At 46.4% G+C, this 17,987-nt stretch overlaps 1 protein-coding gene across 3 annotated transcripts in view; it reads right to left on the reverse strand.

The window, feature by feature from the left end:
- SGP1 (Ras-related small GTP-binding family protein) overlaps nucleotides 1–16,817 on the reverse strand; it is a 28,755-nt gene extending 11,938 nt beyond the window's left edge. For 2 of the 3 annotated variants that reach the window (XM_048700093.2, XM_048700094.2), the window contains exons 1-5: nucleotides 16,039–16,817; nucleotides 15,569–15,692; nucleotides 15,358–15,454; nucleotides 15,182–15,221; nucleotides 14,939–15,022 (exon numbers count right to left, since the gene is read on the reverse strand). In XM_048700093.2, the coding sequence (XP_048556050.2) occupies nucleotides 14,939–15,022; nucleotides 15,182–15,221; nucleotides 15,358–15,454; nucleotides 15,569–15,692; nucleotides 16,039–16,413 (720 nt within the window). In that variant the 5' untranslated portion in view covers nucleotides 16,414–16,817. Of the gene's footprint in view, nucleotides 1–13,423; nucleotides 13,948–14,938; nucleotides 15,023–15,181; nucleotides 15,222–15,357; nucleotides 15,455–15,568; nucleotides 15,693–16,038 lie in introns of those variants that run through there. The other variant, XM_048700091.2, reaches the window with a different exon arrangement.
- Nucleotides 16,818–17,987: the final 1,170 nt, after the last annotated feature.

Here is a 17,987-nt window from a genome sequence, read left to right on the forward strand (position 1 = left end):
GATCAGGGACTTTGTAAATATGATCATGTAAACTTGAGCAGCAGCGTGTAGCCCCCAAGGGCCGACTCAGTAAGATATTACTGAGCTGGGACTTTGTATATGATTCATTGATAATAACATCATATGATGTAATCTCCACCATGGGGCTTGAATCCACATCCACAAGGTTAAGAGCTTTGTACTCTGCCAACTGAGTAATGGATCTTTCAATATAATGGACTGAGGCTTGTGTACCTTGAATTTTTTACAGGAGCAATTGGTATCCCAAGGGCCGGCTCATTACAATGGGATGAGTCGAGTCTTCAATAAGTTGATCAAAAAATGACTTTACATTAGCCCCCAAGTGCCATGGTGCATGCTGGCAATGACATGGGACTTGCATATTTGATGTAATCTTAATTTGAATAATGTAGCCCCCAAGTGCCGGGTCGTAAGCCTGCAGCGACTCGGGACTATTCCCTCCATTGTAAAAATAAATCATGTCCATTAACAAAATAATAACCATTGCGGTGAAGCGACTTTGAGGACCTCCATCATAAAAAAATTCTATTGATAACCATAATAAACATCCAGCCATGTTGGCTATTAAATATTTGAATAATATAATCCGGTTTGAAAAACCGGTTCCTGTGATATTGAATCGTACTGCCGGTTTAGGATACATGTGCAGTAAGGGTGATAACCCAATCTTTAGAAGCCAAAACTTCCAAATATTTATGATTGTCATATATGACGACTTATCATCCAAAGTCAAGCCGGGTTAATCGAAACCACACACACACACACACACACACACACATATATATATATACTTCAGATATGAGCAAAAAGTCTCAAGACAAGACCCAAAAGACTGTTTTCAAAAAACTTAAGTCAAACAGAGAAAAAAATGAGGCTTCTGATTCGAATACGATTAGTAAACCGGACCAAAAGGGGTTAAGCTAGGATTCGAATACGATCATGAAGCCCCCTAGTGATTTTGGCGTTGCGCTGATCAAGAGGGTACCGACAGCTATGTTATCTTTGGTTTGAATACGACCTATGTTTGAACAGGAAGCCCCCAAATGACCTTGAGAGTTTTTTAACGACTCTGATTCAAATATGATCAAAATAAGACCCAAAAAGGGTTAAGCTATGATTCGAATACGATCAAGAAGCCCCTTAGTGGGTTTGGCATTGCGCCGATCAAGAGGGTACCGACAGCTATGTTCTCTTTGATTCGAATACGACCTATGTTTGAACAGGAAGCCCCTAAATGACCATTGAAGCAGGGTACATATGTTTGAGTTGTGCTTTGCAACAGACTCTCTTTGGTCTTTTAATTTTTCCTGAGAACTCGAACTTTGCGAGAGATAAATTCTTCTTGAGCCGGAATTTTAAACCGGATATTGATAGCTTCAAAGCTTTATGAGAGACAGATTTCTCTTAAACCGGATTTTAAACCGGATATTCTTCATTTTGAGCCGGAAATTTTTATGACGGCCTTTAAACTGGCAACATTTACTGAGCCATGTCCATAGAGCCCCCGAGTCTTAAGACGACTCAATGAGTTGGTTTGAGATTCTCATATTTGATCATGATATAGACCGGTTTGAGTCCTGCACTAGAGAACTTGCAAGCCAAAGTAATTGCTCTTTTAAGGAAAATAATATGTAATATAAAAATATACTGGATGGATTTCACCTGATATGTCAGGCCAGTGATTATCCCCCGCGGAGTTGATGATCACCACGGTGAAGCTGAAATCAATCACGGGTGAGCCGGCCGCGTCGTTGTGAGCCAGCGTGGACGGACGAGTCAATCACAGGCGCGGTCCTGGCTAGTTGATGTAGTTCAAGCCACAGGGCGGCAACTTGCGCACATCCATTGAACAACAAGCAAACATGATCCCAGCAAGTCGATGTAGACTGGGCTGCAAGGGTGGCGGCTTGTGTGCATCCATTTATCGGGTAATATGTCACGGACTATCGCCGGACGGAACATTATAAGCCCGTGCTCCGTACCCGCGGTATAAACCACTTTTTTTAGTGAATAATTATGTTGCATATAATATACACAGACCAAAGTGATTGTTTTCAGAATTTTTGCACGTGGTAATATTAATGCTCCATACTAGCTTTTGGACTGATGCAGTGCTTGTAGTGGTACTTTAAATATGAGTACTAATTGATCTTTTCTCTTTGCATGTTACTCCCTCTGTTCCTTTCGATGATTTGACCCGCTACTGTTGCAGGCCTGCGGCGCGTACACACGCAGCTTGTCAGCAGCGTCTTCAGGCTGCAGCCTTGAGACTTTCTTGCAGTTGTAACTAGATAATCATTAGGGGAAAGCCCGAGGCCGTGGTGACGGATTCCTCGTCTGTACCCGGTGAGGCGGCTTGTGGAGGTCCCCGGCGAAACCGACTCTGCAGCCACGCGTGAAGTGATCCGGCGGCAGAGGCGCACAAAGGCAGGTTGGAGACGGCGAGTCATAGTGGTGTGGGGCGGCTAAGATTGCCATAGCAGCATCCCGGAGTCCGCTCCAAATTTGAGGGATTTATAAAGATGGAGTCATGCTTCTAGCGTCTCATTACAGCATTTAGGCATATCACCCGTTAGAAGTATATTAAGAATTTCGAGATTTGGCATACTGGACGGGAGCGTGGCACAAGCATAGTGAAGAACACAGGAATGTGATGTGAAAATTGTCTTCATCTCCAGCGATTCTCCAAGAAATAGCAGTACTTGTCCACCGTCAAAGTGAAAACTGGAGATATTTGTTACCTTGCGTTCTATCACTTGTAGCATGGAACACCGGGACACCTTCAGACAGCTGAGGTGCCGCATCATGGCAGGTATCTTTACGAAAATTATCTAACTGCAACTGCTGACTTCAAATCACTCCAAGGGAAAAAGAACTAAGTGGCAGAAGGGCACCGGCGAGGCAGCTTGTAGCCGGTTCGAGGTGCAAGGCAACAACAGAGACACGCCAGCGGGCCATGGCAGCAGATGTGATGGCTCGGTCTGACGGCTCAAAGGCGAAGGCGCGGACGCGAATAAAGTCGTGGGGTCGACTTGAAAACAGGCGAGTTGGTGGTGGCAGGGCCGGCCCAACCAAGCGATAGAGGTCAACGGAGGTGGCGGCTTCGGGCCACAGAGGTAGCAGCTCAAGGCCGCATCAGCGGCGGCTTGACGCGCGGGCCGGCAACGGCGACTTGTGGAGGAGTGCGGCTGAAGTGGCACAAGGCCGGGATGGCGGCAGGCGACACGAGGTCGAGCCCGAGGCTATGGCGGCGTGCGGCAGGGGAAGAGGACAAGGCCGGCCGGCTCAGCGGCGCGGATGCTCGAGGCCGAATCGGAGCAGAAGAGGTGACAGCGACTCGGAAACAAATCCAAGCGGAGGCAGGGGCCTCGAGACGTGCCCCGGCGAGGTCGCAGAACGGATTGGAAGTGCGGATACGGCCATGCAGCGGCGGTTCAAAGGTGACGCCGGCGAGGTTAAACAGCACGACGAGGCGCGAGCTTGTGCTGACAGAGGCAGCGGCTCGGCGCGAGGCCGCGGCGGCTGAACGAGGCCGGGGGTCATTCGACTTGCGAAAATGGCTTGAGGCCGGGGTGCCCCTGGTGGAGACGGACCGGGGCGGTTGACCCCGAGTCCACGCCCATACCCTCCAGATCGTGGCTCTCCCTCTTTCTTTTTTTTTTGGATTACTAGAGACATCGCGACAGTCGCGTGTGATCCGGCGCCGTAGCCTTTCCTTGTAGTTTTGGAAACCGGAGATCGATCCGATCTTGCATCGATTAATCATGCGAAAGAAAATTCCTCCTTCGACTTTCACTAGAGATTGATGCCTCGATTCATCGGACATTGAAGACCGTACTCAGTATGTATATGCCTTGATTGATCTGATGCTTTAATCAATGAAATATCAGCACGTCTCCTGTCAGAATCACAACCATTGCGAACCATTGCTGATGACGGAATTTGCGCACGCCAAAAAAAGATGAACCGGCCGGATACGATCTTGCTGAAGTTGAAGTCCATGAAGCCATGACTCCGGCGCGTAAACGTCTCACGGACGGCGCAATTTTTTTTCTTTTCTTGATTTCGACTCACGAACTCAAAGACGATGTAGATCCTTTCCAATCTGCTCTTCATCTAGAAATTACGAATTTCTCAAACCCTAAAAAAGATCTCTTCAAAAATTCAACATCACCGTGTGCGAGCCCTCACGGTGGGCGCCAACTGTCGTGGAATTATCACGGCAGATGTCCAAGTGTGAGGACTTAGTCGTGAGGCCAACGAATCTATGTGGTAGCTTGAAAGGGGTTGGTCGGGACGAGAGACGCGGGACGGATCAACACATACGACAAGGATTTAGACAGCTTCGGGCCCCGGGAAACATCATCCGGTAATAGCCCTACACGCTGTTTGTGGCTAGATCTCATTATGCTCATCCGGGAGACGCCGCATAAGCCGGCTCCCCTTTAGTTGTGTCTAGCCTTAAAGATTATTTTTCTTGTCCTCTTTGGGGTGCCTTGCCCCTCCTTATATATATGTTGAAAGGGCGGGTTACATGACTAGTCCTAGTAGGATTAGGATTACTCTATTACAAGTGGAGTCCTAGTCTTGCTTCCTTTGTAAGGGAAGATTTCTTACGCTTTCCTCTTAAGCCGGCCCACCACACATGAACCGGCCTACTGGGCCTTGGGCCTTGTCGTCCATCTGACCCACCCACCGGGTTACTAATGAGTCGCCAAGATCGGGCGGGTTACCCATGAGTCGCCAAGCTCCGAGCGGGTCACCAATGAGTCGCCAAGATCCAGCCGGGTCATACATCCAGCCGGGTTACACAGCGGGGTATATCCCCGACATATTGCTTTCTTTAAAAGAGCAATTATTCTGGCTTGTAAGTTCTCCAATGCAGGACGGGGTTATTATATCATTGCGCGGTTGAAGGACTCATACCGGTTTATATCATGGTCAAATATGGAGAGTCTCAAAGCCAACTCCTCGAGTAGTCTTAAGACTCGGGGGCTACAATGACATGACTCGGGAACTCTGGGTCATTGGAGGGAATGATAACCCGGTTCCGAAGGACACCGCCATATTGATGAAAATTTAAAGGCCATCAGAAAATTGTCGGTTCAAAATAAAGATTTCGGTTTAAAATCTGGTTCAAGAGACATCTCTCTCCAGCAAAGCTTTGAAGCTCTCAAATCCGGTTCAAACATCCAACTCAAGGTAAATTTGTCTCTACAAAGCTTTTAAGCTCTCAAATTCGGTTCAAACATCCGGTTCAAGGACAATCTGTCTCCCACAAAGTTTTGAAACTTTCAAATCCGGTTTAAAGTTCTGGTTCAAAAAGAATTAATCTCTCGCAAGATTCTAGTTCTCGGAAAAATTAAAGGTTGTCAAAGAGAACTTGCTGCCATGATGCCTGGTTCAAACATGGGTATCCTGCCTTACGGCTTACCTTATTATGGTCACTTGGGGGCTTCCTGCTCATCGAGCATAGTTGTCGGTACCCTCTTGTTCGGCGCGATGCCAAAATTTATATGGTCATTTGGGGGCTTCCTGTTCAAACATAGGTCGTATTCGAACCAAAGGGAACATAGCTGTAGGTACCCTTTTGATCGGCACACTGCCAAACTCTCTAGGGGCTTCCTGATCGTATTCGAATCATAGCTCAACCCCTTTTGGGTCCGACGTTGATCGTATTCGAATCAGCGTTGTTAAAAAACTCTCAAGGTCATCTAGGGGCTTCCTGTTCAAACATAGGTCGTATTCGAACCAAAGAGAACATAGCTGTCGGTACCCTCTTGATCGACGCAACGCCAGAGCCATTGGGGGCTACATGATCGTATTCGAACCCTAGCTTAACCCCTTTGGAACGGTTTACTGATCGTATTCGAATCAGAAACCTTACAATTTGGTCTATTTTATCTATTTTTGTCTACAATTTCTTACAAATAATCTTTTGAGTTTTGTCTTGAAACTTTTTAAATCATATTTGAGGTGTTTTATGAGTGTCTTCTATTTAACCCGGCTTAATCTTGGTCAATAAGTTGCCAGCGTCTAACAATCATCATATATTTGGAAGTATTGGCTTCTAAGGATTGGGTTATTACCCTTACTGCACAGGTCATGTAAAGTGGCAGTACAAATTCAATATCACAATGGTTATATGTGGGATATTATGACCCGCCCTGCGGTAAACCGCCAAGGGATCTTGTGATCTACTTGTGTGCAGGATAAGACTACATTTGGGTGGTTACCCGCCCTGGCTTTTGACGTTAAGTCGCCAGGGCATATGTTGTTTAAACTCTATGCATGATTTACTCAGCTATGACTTACATAAGTGATTAAGTTCCAGCCCGTCATCAAAGATAGAAATTGGTATCTCAAAAGGGTTATCAATTCTTGATTTTCTCAAAGGCTATAAGCTGCCGGATTATAAAAATTCCGGTTTACAATGGAGGCGTATTAAATCATCATCGGCCAAGAGCCGCCGGGTATTTAAACTTCGGGTTCACTTATCAACAGATGAGGTATTCAAAGTCGCTTTGGCGCAATGGCTATTATTTTATCAATGGATATGATTTATTCTACAATGGAAGGAATAGTCCCGAGTCGCTGCAGGCTTACAACCTGGCACTTGGGGGCTACATTATTTAAATTGAGATTATATCAAATATGCAGGTCCCATGTCACTGCCAGCATGCACCATGGCACTTGGGGGCTAATGCAAAGTCATTTTTACTGGCCTTATTGAAGACCCGACTCATCACATTGTAATAAGACGGCCCTTGGGGGCTACCAATTGCTCATGTCAACAATTCAAGGTACACAAGTCTTAAATCCATTATATTGAAAGGTCCACTACTTAGTTGGTAGAGTACAAATCTCTTAACCTTATGGACATGGGTTCGAGCCCCATGATGGGAGTTACATTATAAGACGTTACTTTCATTGAAGTATATATCAAGTCCCAGCTCAGTATTATCTTACTAAGCCGGCCCTTGGGGGCTACACATCACTACTCAAGTCTACATGATTATATTTACAAACTCCCTGCTCATTATTGCATAATGACCCGGCCCTTGGAGGTTACACTGGTTGAAAGTTTTTATGAGCATAAGGAAATTACAAATTCCAGTTTGCTGCAAGCATGACAACCCGACAATTGGGGGCTACATATGAGGAATACTCAGTTCTGACTAGTGATTGAGATGAACAAATTGGATTTCTTCAAAGTTGCAACATTTATATTGAAGTAAGTCTTAAGCTATCACTATGTTCTCCTCTTAAGACTTGGGGGTTACAGGTAATATGCATATAAGGAGAAATATCTTCAAATTCTCAGTTTTGAGTAAACCAGATTGACCCGGTGTATGCAACAATTATGACCCGGCGTAAGCAACAATTATGACTCGGTACCATCAATATTTACAAATTGCAGTTTTGGCAATGATAAACCGGCAAGTTCTACATCTTCAAGCCGGCTGAATATCAGTTGAATATTTCAAGACCAATATTTTTGTCAGGTCAGAGCATTAAAGGCCGACTCAAATGGATTATTTCTTATAATATTTCTCTACAAGAGCCAATGTCCGCAAATTGGTTATGAAGCTGGCCAATTGACCCAGATTTTTTAGAAGAAGTGCCTGGATTTTTGCATTGGCAAGGTTTGGGCATATCTGTTAAAAGAGATTTGCTATAAGATCTTGAATATACATCCAGGAGGAAATGACAAGGAATTAAAGATGATCAGGTGCCGGTTCAGGAAAATATTTAACTTGGAGCACAACCTGTCAAGTTTGTTCTTGTATTTATTTTACAGGATCAGTTTAACATGGATAAATCCGAATTAAACTCGGGGCTAATGTCGGGGATATACCCCGTGATATGACCCGGCCGGGCTTGGCGTTTTCATTGGTAACCCACCGGAGGACTGGCGACTCACGAGCCTGGCGACTCACGGATGGCCCTAACGACGGATCAGATAGAAGACTAGGCCCAAGGCCCAGAATGTCGGTTCATGTTATGGTGGGCCGGTTTACGAGGAAAGGCATAAGGAGTTTTCCCTTAAGGGGGCAGACTAGGATTCCATTTGTAATAGACTATTCCTAATCCTAATAGGACTCCACATGTAACCTGCCCCTTCAACTTATATACGGAGGGGCAGGGCTCCCCAAGAGGGACAAGCAACAAGAAACAATCTAGGGCTAGACACAAAGGAGGAGTCGGCTCATGCGGCGACTCTCTCATGAGCATAATGAGATCTAGCCACAAACAGCATGTAGGGCTATTACCGGACGATGTTTCCCGGGGCCCGAAGCTATCTAAATCCTTGTCTTGTGTTGCGTCCCTCGATTCCGCTCAACCCCTCTCAAACTACTACAAAGATGCGTTGGCCTCACGGCTAAGTCCTCTCATTAGGACATCTGCCATGATAATTCCACGACAGATCGGGTCTTCCTGAGAGAAGGAATATCCTTCGTTGACCGTGAGAGCTTGTGATGGGCTAAGTTGGGACACCCCTGCAGGGTTTTGAACTTTCGAAAGCCATGCCCGCGGTGATGGGCAGATGGGAATTTGTTAATGCCCTATTGTAGAGAACTTGACACTTAACTTAATTAAAATGAATCAACCGCGTGTGTAGCCGTGATGGTCTCTTTTCGGCGGAGTCCGGGAAGAGAACACGGTCTCGTGTTATGCTTGAACATAAGTAGCTTTAGGATCACTTCTTGATCGTTATTAGCTTCTCGATCATGCTTTGCTTCTCTTCTCGCTCTTTTTTGCGTATATTAGCCACCATATGTGCTAGTGCTTGCTGTAGCTCCACCTCACTACCCTTTCCGACCTTAAGCTTAAATAGTCTTGATCTCGCAGGTGTGAGATTGCTGAGCCCCCGTGACTCACAGATACTTCCAAACAGATGCAGGTGTCGATGATGCCAGTGCAGGGGATGCTACCGAACTCAAGTGGGAGTTCGACGAGGATTCGGACCGTTACTATGTTTCTTTTCCGGATGATCAGTAGAGGAGCCCAGTTGGGGCGATCGGGGATCTAGCATTTGGGGTTGTCTTTCTTATTTTGGTTCCGTAGTCAGACCTTGATTGTATTTTGGATGATGTATGCTATATTTATGTTTTGTGTGAAGTGGCGATTGTAAGCCGACTCTTTATCCCTTTCTTATTCAGTACATGGGATGTGTAAAGATTACCCCTCTTGCGACATGCCTACCATGCGGTTATGCCTCTAAGTCGTGCCCCGACACATGGGAGATATAGCCGCATTATGGGTGTTACAAGTTGGTATCAGAGCCTTCCCCAACTTAGGAGCCCCCTGCTTGATCGAATCGCTGACGTTGTTGAGTCTAGAAAAAAATGTTTTGAGTCTTAGGATTATATATATCAGAGAGTAGGATTCATTTTACTCCCCAGTCCCTTCGTCGCTCTGGTGAGGCCTCCTGACATAGAGTTTTGACTCTTCTCTCCTCAAATTTCACAAAAAAAAATTAGGATCACGCGGGTATCTTGGAATCGTTCCGATGGTTTTGTGACGAGAACATTGTTCTTGGTGCCTCCTGACATTTAGGGGTTGTGGCAGTGTCTCGAGGAGTTGAGCTCCGAGGTGTTGTCGTCACAATTTTATCATTGCAGTTCTGGAATACCTGAGTTCGCCGACATCGAAAATCTCTTTTATGCAGTTGTTGGTGAGATAACCTCAACGCCACCCAGTACTGGGGCGGGAGTTTGGGAGTATTGCCATAACTCGTATAACGGATGCTTTTCGAAGGTTGAGGTAAATGATTTCCGAAGGTTTCTTGGTTATGTGTTGAAGGATGGATACAGCTGGATGTAGGATTTGTTAGTTTTGGGTGAGATATTATGCTTCCCCTGTATCCCCAACACCTGATTGCATAATCAGAAAGTTTCGGGAGTTCCATAGGTGGGAATTCAAGTAGCTCTATTATTTCTTCCCACAGATATTTGGTTTGTGATTGGGTAATCCTTACCACTTATTTGTTCTTATCCGTACCTTGTTGTTTTATTCTTCTACCTTTACCTAAGTGGCTTCTCAACTTATGAAAGTGTGATGATTTACTTTGGAATTCATTCATTCATTCTTGTTCGAATGTTAAGGCTATATGTTGCAATTTCGATCCATTGATTTAGCTTGAATATATGTGTTTCAAGATGCTAACGGATGTCAACCTCTTCAGGATGGCTCCTCCAACGTGTCAAAATCCGGACCGCAATGATGGGGAACAGTCGAACCCTCCGCCACCATCTCCACCTCCGGAGGCATGGCAAGCGGTCATGGCAGCCACCAACGCCAACACTCAGATACTTTTGCAACTCTTGCAAGAGCGCAACCAAGGGCAAGGCAACCAAGGAAATCAATGCCAAGGCAACAATCAACCCCAGTTTGCTACCCTCAATCAGTTCATCGCAAACCAGCCGAAGTCCTTCAGCAACTGTGTCGAGGCCACAAACGCCGACGACTGGCTCGTGGATATCTGCAAACATTTTGAGTGTAGCAATGTCAGGCCTGAGGACTTTGTCAAGTTTGATTCGTTTCAATTCAAGGATCAAGCTGCTGAGTGGTATAAACGATACAGAGATTCCAGAGGAGGTCGTGTGATTACCTGGGATGATTTTCGACGAGACTTCAAAGCTCATCACATTCCATAAAGTGTTGCTGAGAGTAAGCGTGAGGAGTTCCGTAATCTCAAGCAAGGCAGCATGTCTGTGTATCAATACAATATCCTGTTTCAGAGGCTCGCTCGCTTCGCTAAACAAGACGTCCTTGATGAAAAGAGCATGATTTATCAATTCAGAGGTGGCCTCAGAGAAGATCTGCAATTAGCTCTCGTGCTTTTTGAGCCGACCAAGTATGATGAATTCTACAACATGGCACTAGATCAAGAGGCCGCTCAGATTAAGTGTGATGCTTCTAACAAGAGGGTCAGGGATGCAACTCAATCTTCTTCTTCAACTCAAGTGGCAGCTAAGCAACAGAAGTTCTGGTTGCCTCCTCCTCCTTCGTTTCATCAGCCTTATCAGCAGAAGAGTAAAGGTGGCAATGGATCTTCCCACCCACCCAACCCAGGCTATCAGAACAAAGCTCAGTCTCATACTCCAAGGTCAAGTGCTCCTTATCACCGTCCACTCTCAGAGGTTACTTGCAACAAGTGTCAGCAGAAAGGGCACTATGCAAACAAATGCTTCAACCAAAGGCGCCTTCCGCCTCCTCCTTCCGTGAGATTTGCCAGCAATGCAGTGGTCAAGCATAATCCCAAGCATGCTAAGGTCAACATGATGAACGCAGCTCAGGCAGAGGATTCTTCAGAAGTGATCATGGGTAACCTTCCAGTTAACTCCATTCCTGCTAAAGTCTTATTTGATACTGGTGCATCGCATTCTTTCATGTCATTCCCATTTGCTTCGGAGCACAATTTTGACACTAAGGCACTACCTAAAGCATTGCAAGTTGTTTCTCCGGCTAAGCGTTTGAGTTCTAGCATGATGATTCCGAATATCGGTATCGAGATGGGCGACTATAGATTTCTGGCTTCTCCAATTGTTCTTGACGACTCGGATATTGATCTAATTCTCGGCATGGACTGGCTTTCTAAGCACAAGGCTCTACTTGATTGTGCTGCCAGAGAAATTTAATTGACACACTCTTCTGAGGAAGTGATCATCTATGCCGCTCATGACGAAACCATTCGGTTGTTTTCTCTCAGTGAGAAGGGAGAGTTGAATACCATCTCTCAGATTCCACTCGTTTGTGAATATCAAGACGTCTTTCCAGAAGAGCTTCCAGGAATGCCCCCTCACCGGCCAGTTGAATTCATTATCGATCTTGAGCCTGGCACGGAACCTGTTTGCAAACGTCCTTATAAGCTTGGACCAGAAGAGTTGAAGGAGTTGAAGAAACAACTCGATGAACAAGAGTGCATGGGTCTGATCAGACCGAGTTCATCTCCATGGGGTTGTGGTGTTCTTTTTGTCAAGAAGAAGGATGGAACGGAACGACTCTGTGTCGACTACCGTCCGTTGAACAAGAAAACAATAAAGAATAAGTACCCACTCACCAACATCAATGAGCTTTTCGAGCAACTTAAAGGTGCTCAAGTATTCTCCAAGCTTGACCTCTGTATGGGTTATCATCAGATTCGCATTCGTGAACAAGATATCCCCAAGACAGCATTCAGAACAAGTTATGGTTTTTATGAATATACTGCCATATCTTTCGGCCTTGTCAATGCTCCTCCAACGTTCTCTCGCATGATGAACTTCATCTTCAACCCTTACACAAATGATTTCATCTTAGTGTATCTCGATAATATGTTGGTCTTTTCCAAGAATAAGGAGGATCATGCCAAGCATTTGAGATTGGTGCTGGACAAACTCAGAGAGCATCAATTCTATGCGAAGTTTTCAAAGTGTCAGTTCTGGCTTGATGAGGTTCTCTACCTTGGCCGTATCATCTCCACCAAGGGCATTGTTGTTAATCCTGAGAAGGTGTCTGCGATTGTGAATTGGGAACCACCTTAGAATGTGAAGTAGCTCCGCAGTTTTCTTGGGATTATCTCACGAGATTACAGAATTAGAATCGTAACAACATAGCTACCTTGTGTGCCACTTGGTTTGCCCCTCTTGGACAATGAGCATAGGATACTGACCCAATTCTTTAAGCTAATATAAAGCAGTCACTCAAAATCACCGAATAAGGACGCAAAATGTCCACTTCCTCCTTGCATGCTAAGATAATTTCGAGGCAGTCTGATTCAAAAGTGATATTGGAACATCCAAGTTGGCCTGCAAGCATCATGCCATTTTTCAATGCCATCGCCTCGGCGGAAGGGGCGTCGAGAACGTGACTAACCAGGGACGATGAACCAGCCAAAGCCTGTCCATGGTGGTTTCGAAGAACGGCCGCAGTAGCCCCGCATCCATCCTCCATAAAGCATGCGTCCACGTTCATCTTATACATGTTGTGACAAGGTTTAGACCACTTCCCTTCAGTAATTTGGCCAGCACTCGAAGCCCCCGCATAATTCGTTGTTATTGCATGTATAGCCGGTGCTGACTTAGGAGGACTCGCCACCACTTCCCCCTTCACGGATTCCCTTCGTTGTCACCATATGTACCAGGCACCAACCAATATGATCTCTTGGAAGCCAATATGTTTCAATATAGCAGACTTTCGCCTTTTATCTCGGAGTAAACTCTCAAGGATGGCAGGGTTTTCATTGTTCGTTTGGTGGTCTTTCTTTATCTTTCAATCTGCTTGTATGGGGTTTTCTTCACTATTTTATATGAGATTCGGCCGTTGGCTTTTATATATATTTAAAAAAGCAGGGCAAAAGCCTGTTTCGAGGGAGAGGAAAAACTATAACCAGGACGTGTTCACCGGTACTCAAGACTGAATTCGAAAAGATGTTGAATCTGCATCCTTCATGCACAGGCCGGCCGTGCGAGCTACCACTACGCCACACGATCGCACAGCGCACAGTTATCCTGTGAAGTGGGAAAACGGGGCGGTGTATATTACATGCATGGATTCCCTATACATACATACTACTACATGCGAGATGCATGGAGCGACGAACATCTCGCGGTTTCCTCTCCGGGACAAGGGAGGGAGGTAAGGGATGCACAGGAACCAACTCGGCATACATACACCTATGTACAGCGCTGCGCATCTTGCCTCGATCGATCGCGAGCGGCGGCGAGAGGTTGGTTAGTCGTAGGACGGGGGATCGGAGGAGTGGTTAGTTGGTGCTCAGAAGTCTATGATGGGCTCGCCGACGGTGAGGTTCCGCTCCACCGTCCAGGGGAGGTTGAAGAGCTTGGCCGTGATGAACTTGAAGATCTTGTTCACGTTGATGTTGTGCGTCGCGCTCGAGAAGAAGAGGGTCGCCTTCATCGCTCTTGCGTATGCTCTGGCCTGTCATGTCAACAAACGGCATCTTCAAATTCATAGACCACCAAGGCACCAACGCAACGCAGGTCTCAGTTCATAGATACATCCGCACTGCACTAGGTACAGACATTGCATTCTAAAGAAAAAGGTACGGACATTCTGAAAGAGATGCACCCAAATTTTATGCATGAAGCTCCTATATCTCCTATGCATCCATCCATGGAACTTTTGTTCTTTTCTTTTTGACATGATATCTTGCAACCTCTTTTCTTTATTAGATAGATAGATGCAACTGTCTTTTCCGTCTTTATCAGGTTAAGTAACAAGTGACCATCAATCTACATTTCTGAATCTGAAAGATCAGCATAGTTTCGACCAGTGGCTGGTGGGACAAGACGTGGGAAAATATACTCTAACTTCTCCATTTTTCTATCTTGTTCTTGGGAAACACTCATCGTCAAAGATCGGTTCGGTCAGGCCTACATGACGATTAGTCTGAGTCTCTGACCAACAAGTTCCACTGGCTTCAATGTGCAGTAATAGGCATTCATATATGGTGGAGTACTCTGTCTCAGATTAGATCAGTCTTAATTAGTCTAGTCCCCTGTACTCGATTCAGGTTTTGGTATGGGCTATTGTCGCTGTCACACGGGTTCTCCAAGAATGGCATATTTGTGGCTGTAATAATAAAACTCAAAACTGTGTGGCCTTTGACTACGCAAAACTAGTAAATCTAGCACCAGCAATCGGTTCAAAACAAAAGGAAACCGGTGGGCATGAAAAGGCCCGTCCGAAATTAAATTTTCTGGCCCCTGTTAAGCTGCACTGCTTCAGATGAAACACACATGTGCAGCCCAACTCGTCCTAGCGTCAGAACCAAGGTATGGTCTCATCTTTCTATGCTAATAACTAGTGCATTGGAGGTGCTGAAGGTCCGACACTCAAGACCGTCCGAAACAAAGACAAAAGTGAACAATGTTTTGATCGCACGAAAACTATTGTAAAACTGTAGTACCTCATCGACAATGGTCCATTGCATCTCAAGAGGAAGCTGAGCGAAGTCGTCAAACTTCGTTCCTATTAGGATTGGAATAGCCGTCTGCCACAAGGGAAAAAAAGTAATGTACGTTCAGCTATTACAACATCAAGAACCCTGAACAATATTCATCATTCAGCTAAAGCAGTGATGTATTTCAAATTCATATCAACAAAGAACTCGAATGAGAAAAAATAACACTAGCGAATAACAAACACCAACCTTATTCCATTTCCTGGCCCTCTCGTACCAATCGGTAACACTGCAGCAACCAAATGGAAAAACCAGCAATCATAAGCACCTAGGGACGGGACGGGAGAAACCCAATGGACTCAGAGTTAGTTCTCTGAGCCTGAAACAAATGCTGTGAAACTGAGCTGGATGATGCTAGTACTAACTTATTGAGCGTGCACCGGCTGGTAAGATCGAACATGAACAAGATCGCCACGGCGTCCTTGCACGCGATCGGGACGTGGTCGGCGGACTGGCTGTCTCCTGCATCCATTCATTCCACAACAAAGAGGGTTCAGGGAACCAACGCAATCGCAATTTGGTGCCTGCATCTGCATCTGCATCTGCAGTGCAGCCACATAAAGAGTGAGTGAGTACCTGCCACATCCCAGATGTTGAAGGCGAGCCTGGCGCCCCGAACAGCCAGCGTCTTGTCCATCAGATTCAGGCCCGTCATCTGCAAGCCCCCGTTCGGCTCCTCCCCATCCCCAACATACTTAACCTGCACACGGCAAGATTCAGTTAGCTGAATGGACATGCAGTTCTGAATCTCAAATCTACAGAGGTGAATTTGTGATGCATTCGAAGTATTGCACTCTTGTGCCATTTTTCTTTGTCAAAATAGGAGGTTGTGCATTGGGAGAATAGGTGTGCCATTGAAATGTCTCTGTAGGTTGTACTGGGCAAATAGATTCTGGCAATTGCTTCTTGATTTGACTAGCTAGGCTTTAATGAGAAAAAGAAAAGGAGCACGGACACCACGCATAACCGTGATAGTACTACCAAAAGAAAGAATCAATCGAGATTACACTCGCAGGTGGACAGAAAGAAGGAAGAGCGTTGATTACCATGAAGCTGGTCTTGCCGATCTGGCAATCCCCGAGCAGGCTGACCTTGAGGCCGACCACGTCCTCGACATCTGCCGCGTCGTCGTCGGCGTCGGCGTGGGCGTGGGCGCCGGCGTCGTCGTCCATGGCGAGGGGGGGCAGCACGTCCGGTCCGTGCGGCGGGCCGAGCCGGCGGTAGCGGGCGCCGCCGCCCCCGCCGCAGGAGGAGCAGGCGAGCAGCTGGTCCCAGACAAGGCGCACGGCCCTGGTGGCGACGGCGAGGCGGAGCAGGCGCGCCCACCGGTGATCGTGGCGCAGCGCGGCCGGCCTGCGCCGGCGACCCCGGCCACATAGCTGCGTGACAGCCACGTTCATGGCAGCAGCTGTGGTCGTCATGGCGCCGCGGCGCCCATGCACACCAAGGGCGCCCCCGGTGAGGAGGGATGAATTACGCGCGCGGAGAGAGGCCGGAACGGAGGGAAGCACGATGTTGGGATTAAAACTTGAGAATCGGAGGCTAAACAAAGCGCTCGCGCTATAAAAAGGAGGGCGACGCTTTCTTTTGATGTGGTGTCGTCGTCGTCCCTGCTGCTCACGGCAGAGGCGCCAGCGCCATGGATGGGATGATAGATGGCACGCACGAACGAGCGCTTCTTTGGGCGCGTGCTCGAGAGGAGAGTCAGGGCTCGGGTAAACTCTGGTCCTGCATGGGCCGGGATAATTGGCGCGCGCGCGGGGGCGGGCGACGGGGAAGTGATAATGCGGAAGGAGGGACTCGTGCGTGCGTGCGTGCGTGCGCGCGCGTGTGCGTTGGGGGGCGGACGACGACGTGCCGTGGTGGATGTCATGTAGGAGTATGTACTACTGGCGGTAACGACCGGAGGGTGCGAGCGGAGGTGGTGGTTGTTGACCCGTTAGCGCCACGGTCACAAGTGGCAAGTGCTAGTCTCCGACCCGGAATTATTCTGGATGACGTTTCAGCCCGCGCTGGTGGAGTCCAAAACGCCGGCTGCCTAGCCAGGGCATCCTTTGCAGCCGTTGCTACTAGTCCGTTATCCACCGTCCCATTGGCACCGAAAGTTGTTCCCACACAACGACCGATTCTGATGTGGTGGATTCGAATTATCTCCTTCTGCTTTAAGCTTTTCTTCTCATTTCCTGCAAAAATAGACTGTGATAATCAGCGAAAATTACTGCTGTATCCGCTAGTAAATTCATATATGTTCTAAATATTGACACGGACACAGCATCCATCTTTAAACATTACCTTTTTGCGGCCGTGTGTTAATAGAAAATTGTAAAAACCAAAACTCATTTCACGATAAATCATCGATTATCAACATTTGGTGTAGTCGGTGAAAAGTATTACTCCCCGAGTTCATGAATACATGACTTCTAAATATTGATATGGTTTTCAATGTGTGTTATGATCATTGCTTTTTGGTCACATGTGTGAAGCTATCAAATACTCCCTTATGTGCATTTTGATCATTAGTGTCATAAAACAAATTCATTGCAAATCTAATCTAATGATATCATCTCACCGTATCAATCTTAATAATTGGTATTTGTTAGTAGTCTAACTTGCGTAAAGGTTTCATCGCATGTTTTCTAGGATATCATCCATTTACCAGTTCGCAGGAAAAAAACAAGTAAGTACTTGAAATCACATTCGACGATCTTGGTGTTAACCAGGTTCAAACAAAATTTTCAGCCCAAAATTCTCAAAATGGTGAACCCACATGTCCTACTTACATTGTTGTACCACATGTCCTACTTACATTGTTGTACCGAGGTGTGCAATGTATTGGTTGGTTTAACTAAGGCGAAGAACTAGAGATCCATAGCTAGATCATATTACACCACCAAGATTTTTTTTCCTAAAGTTCAGGGGGGACGGAAAGCCGGCGTCATGCGGCAAAACAACAACAATGTAGAGTTCACAAGTGAAGACCCACAAGTATAGGGGA

This window comes from Triticum urartu, chromosome 2A (assembly GCF_056163025.1).
Source record: "Triticum urartu cultivar PI428250 chromosome 2A, HENAU_Tu73, whole genome shotgun sequence".
NCBI lineage: Eukaryota > Viridiplantae > Streptophyta > Magnoliopsida > Poales > Poaceae > Triticum > Triticum urartu.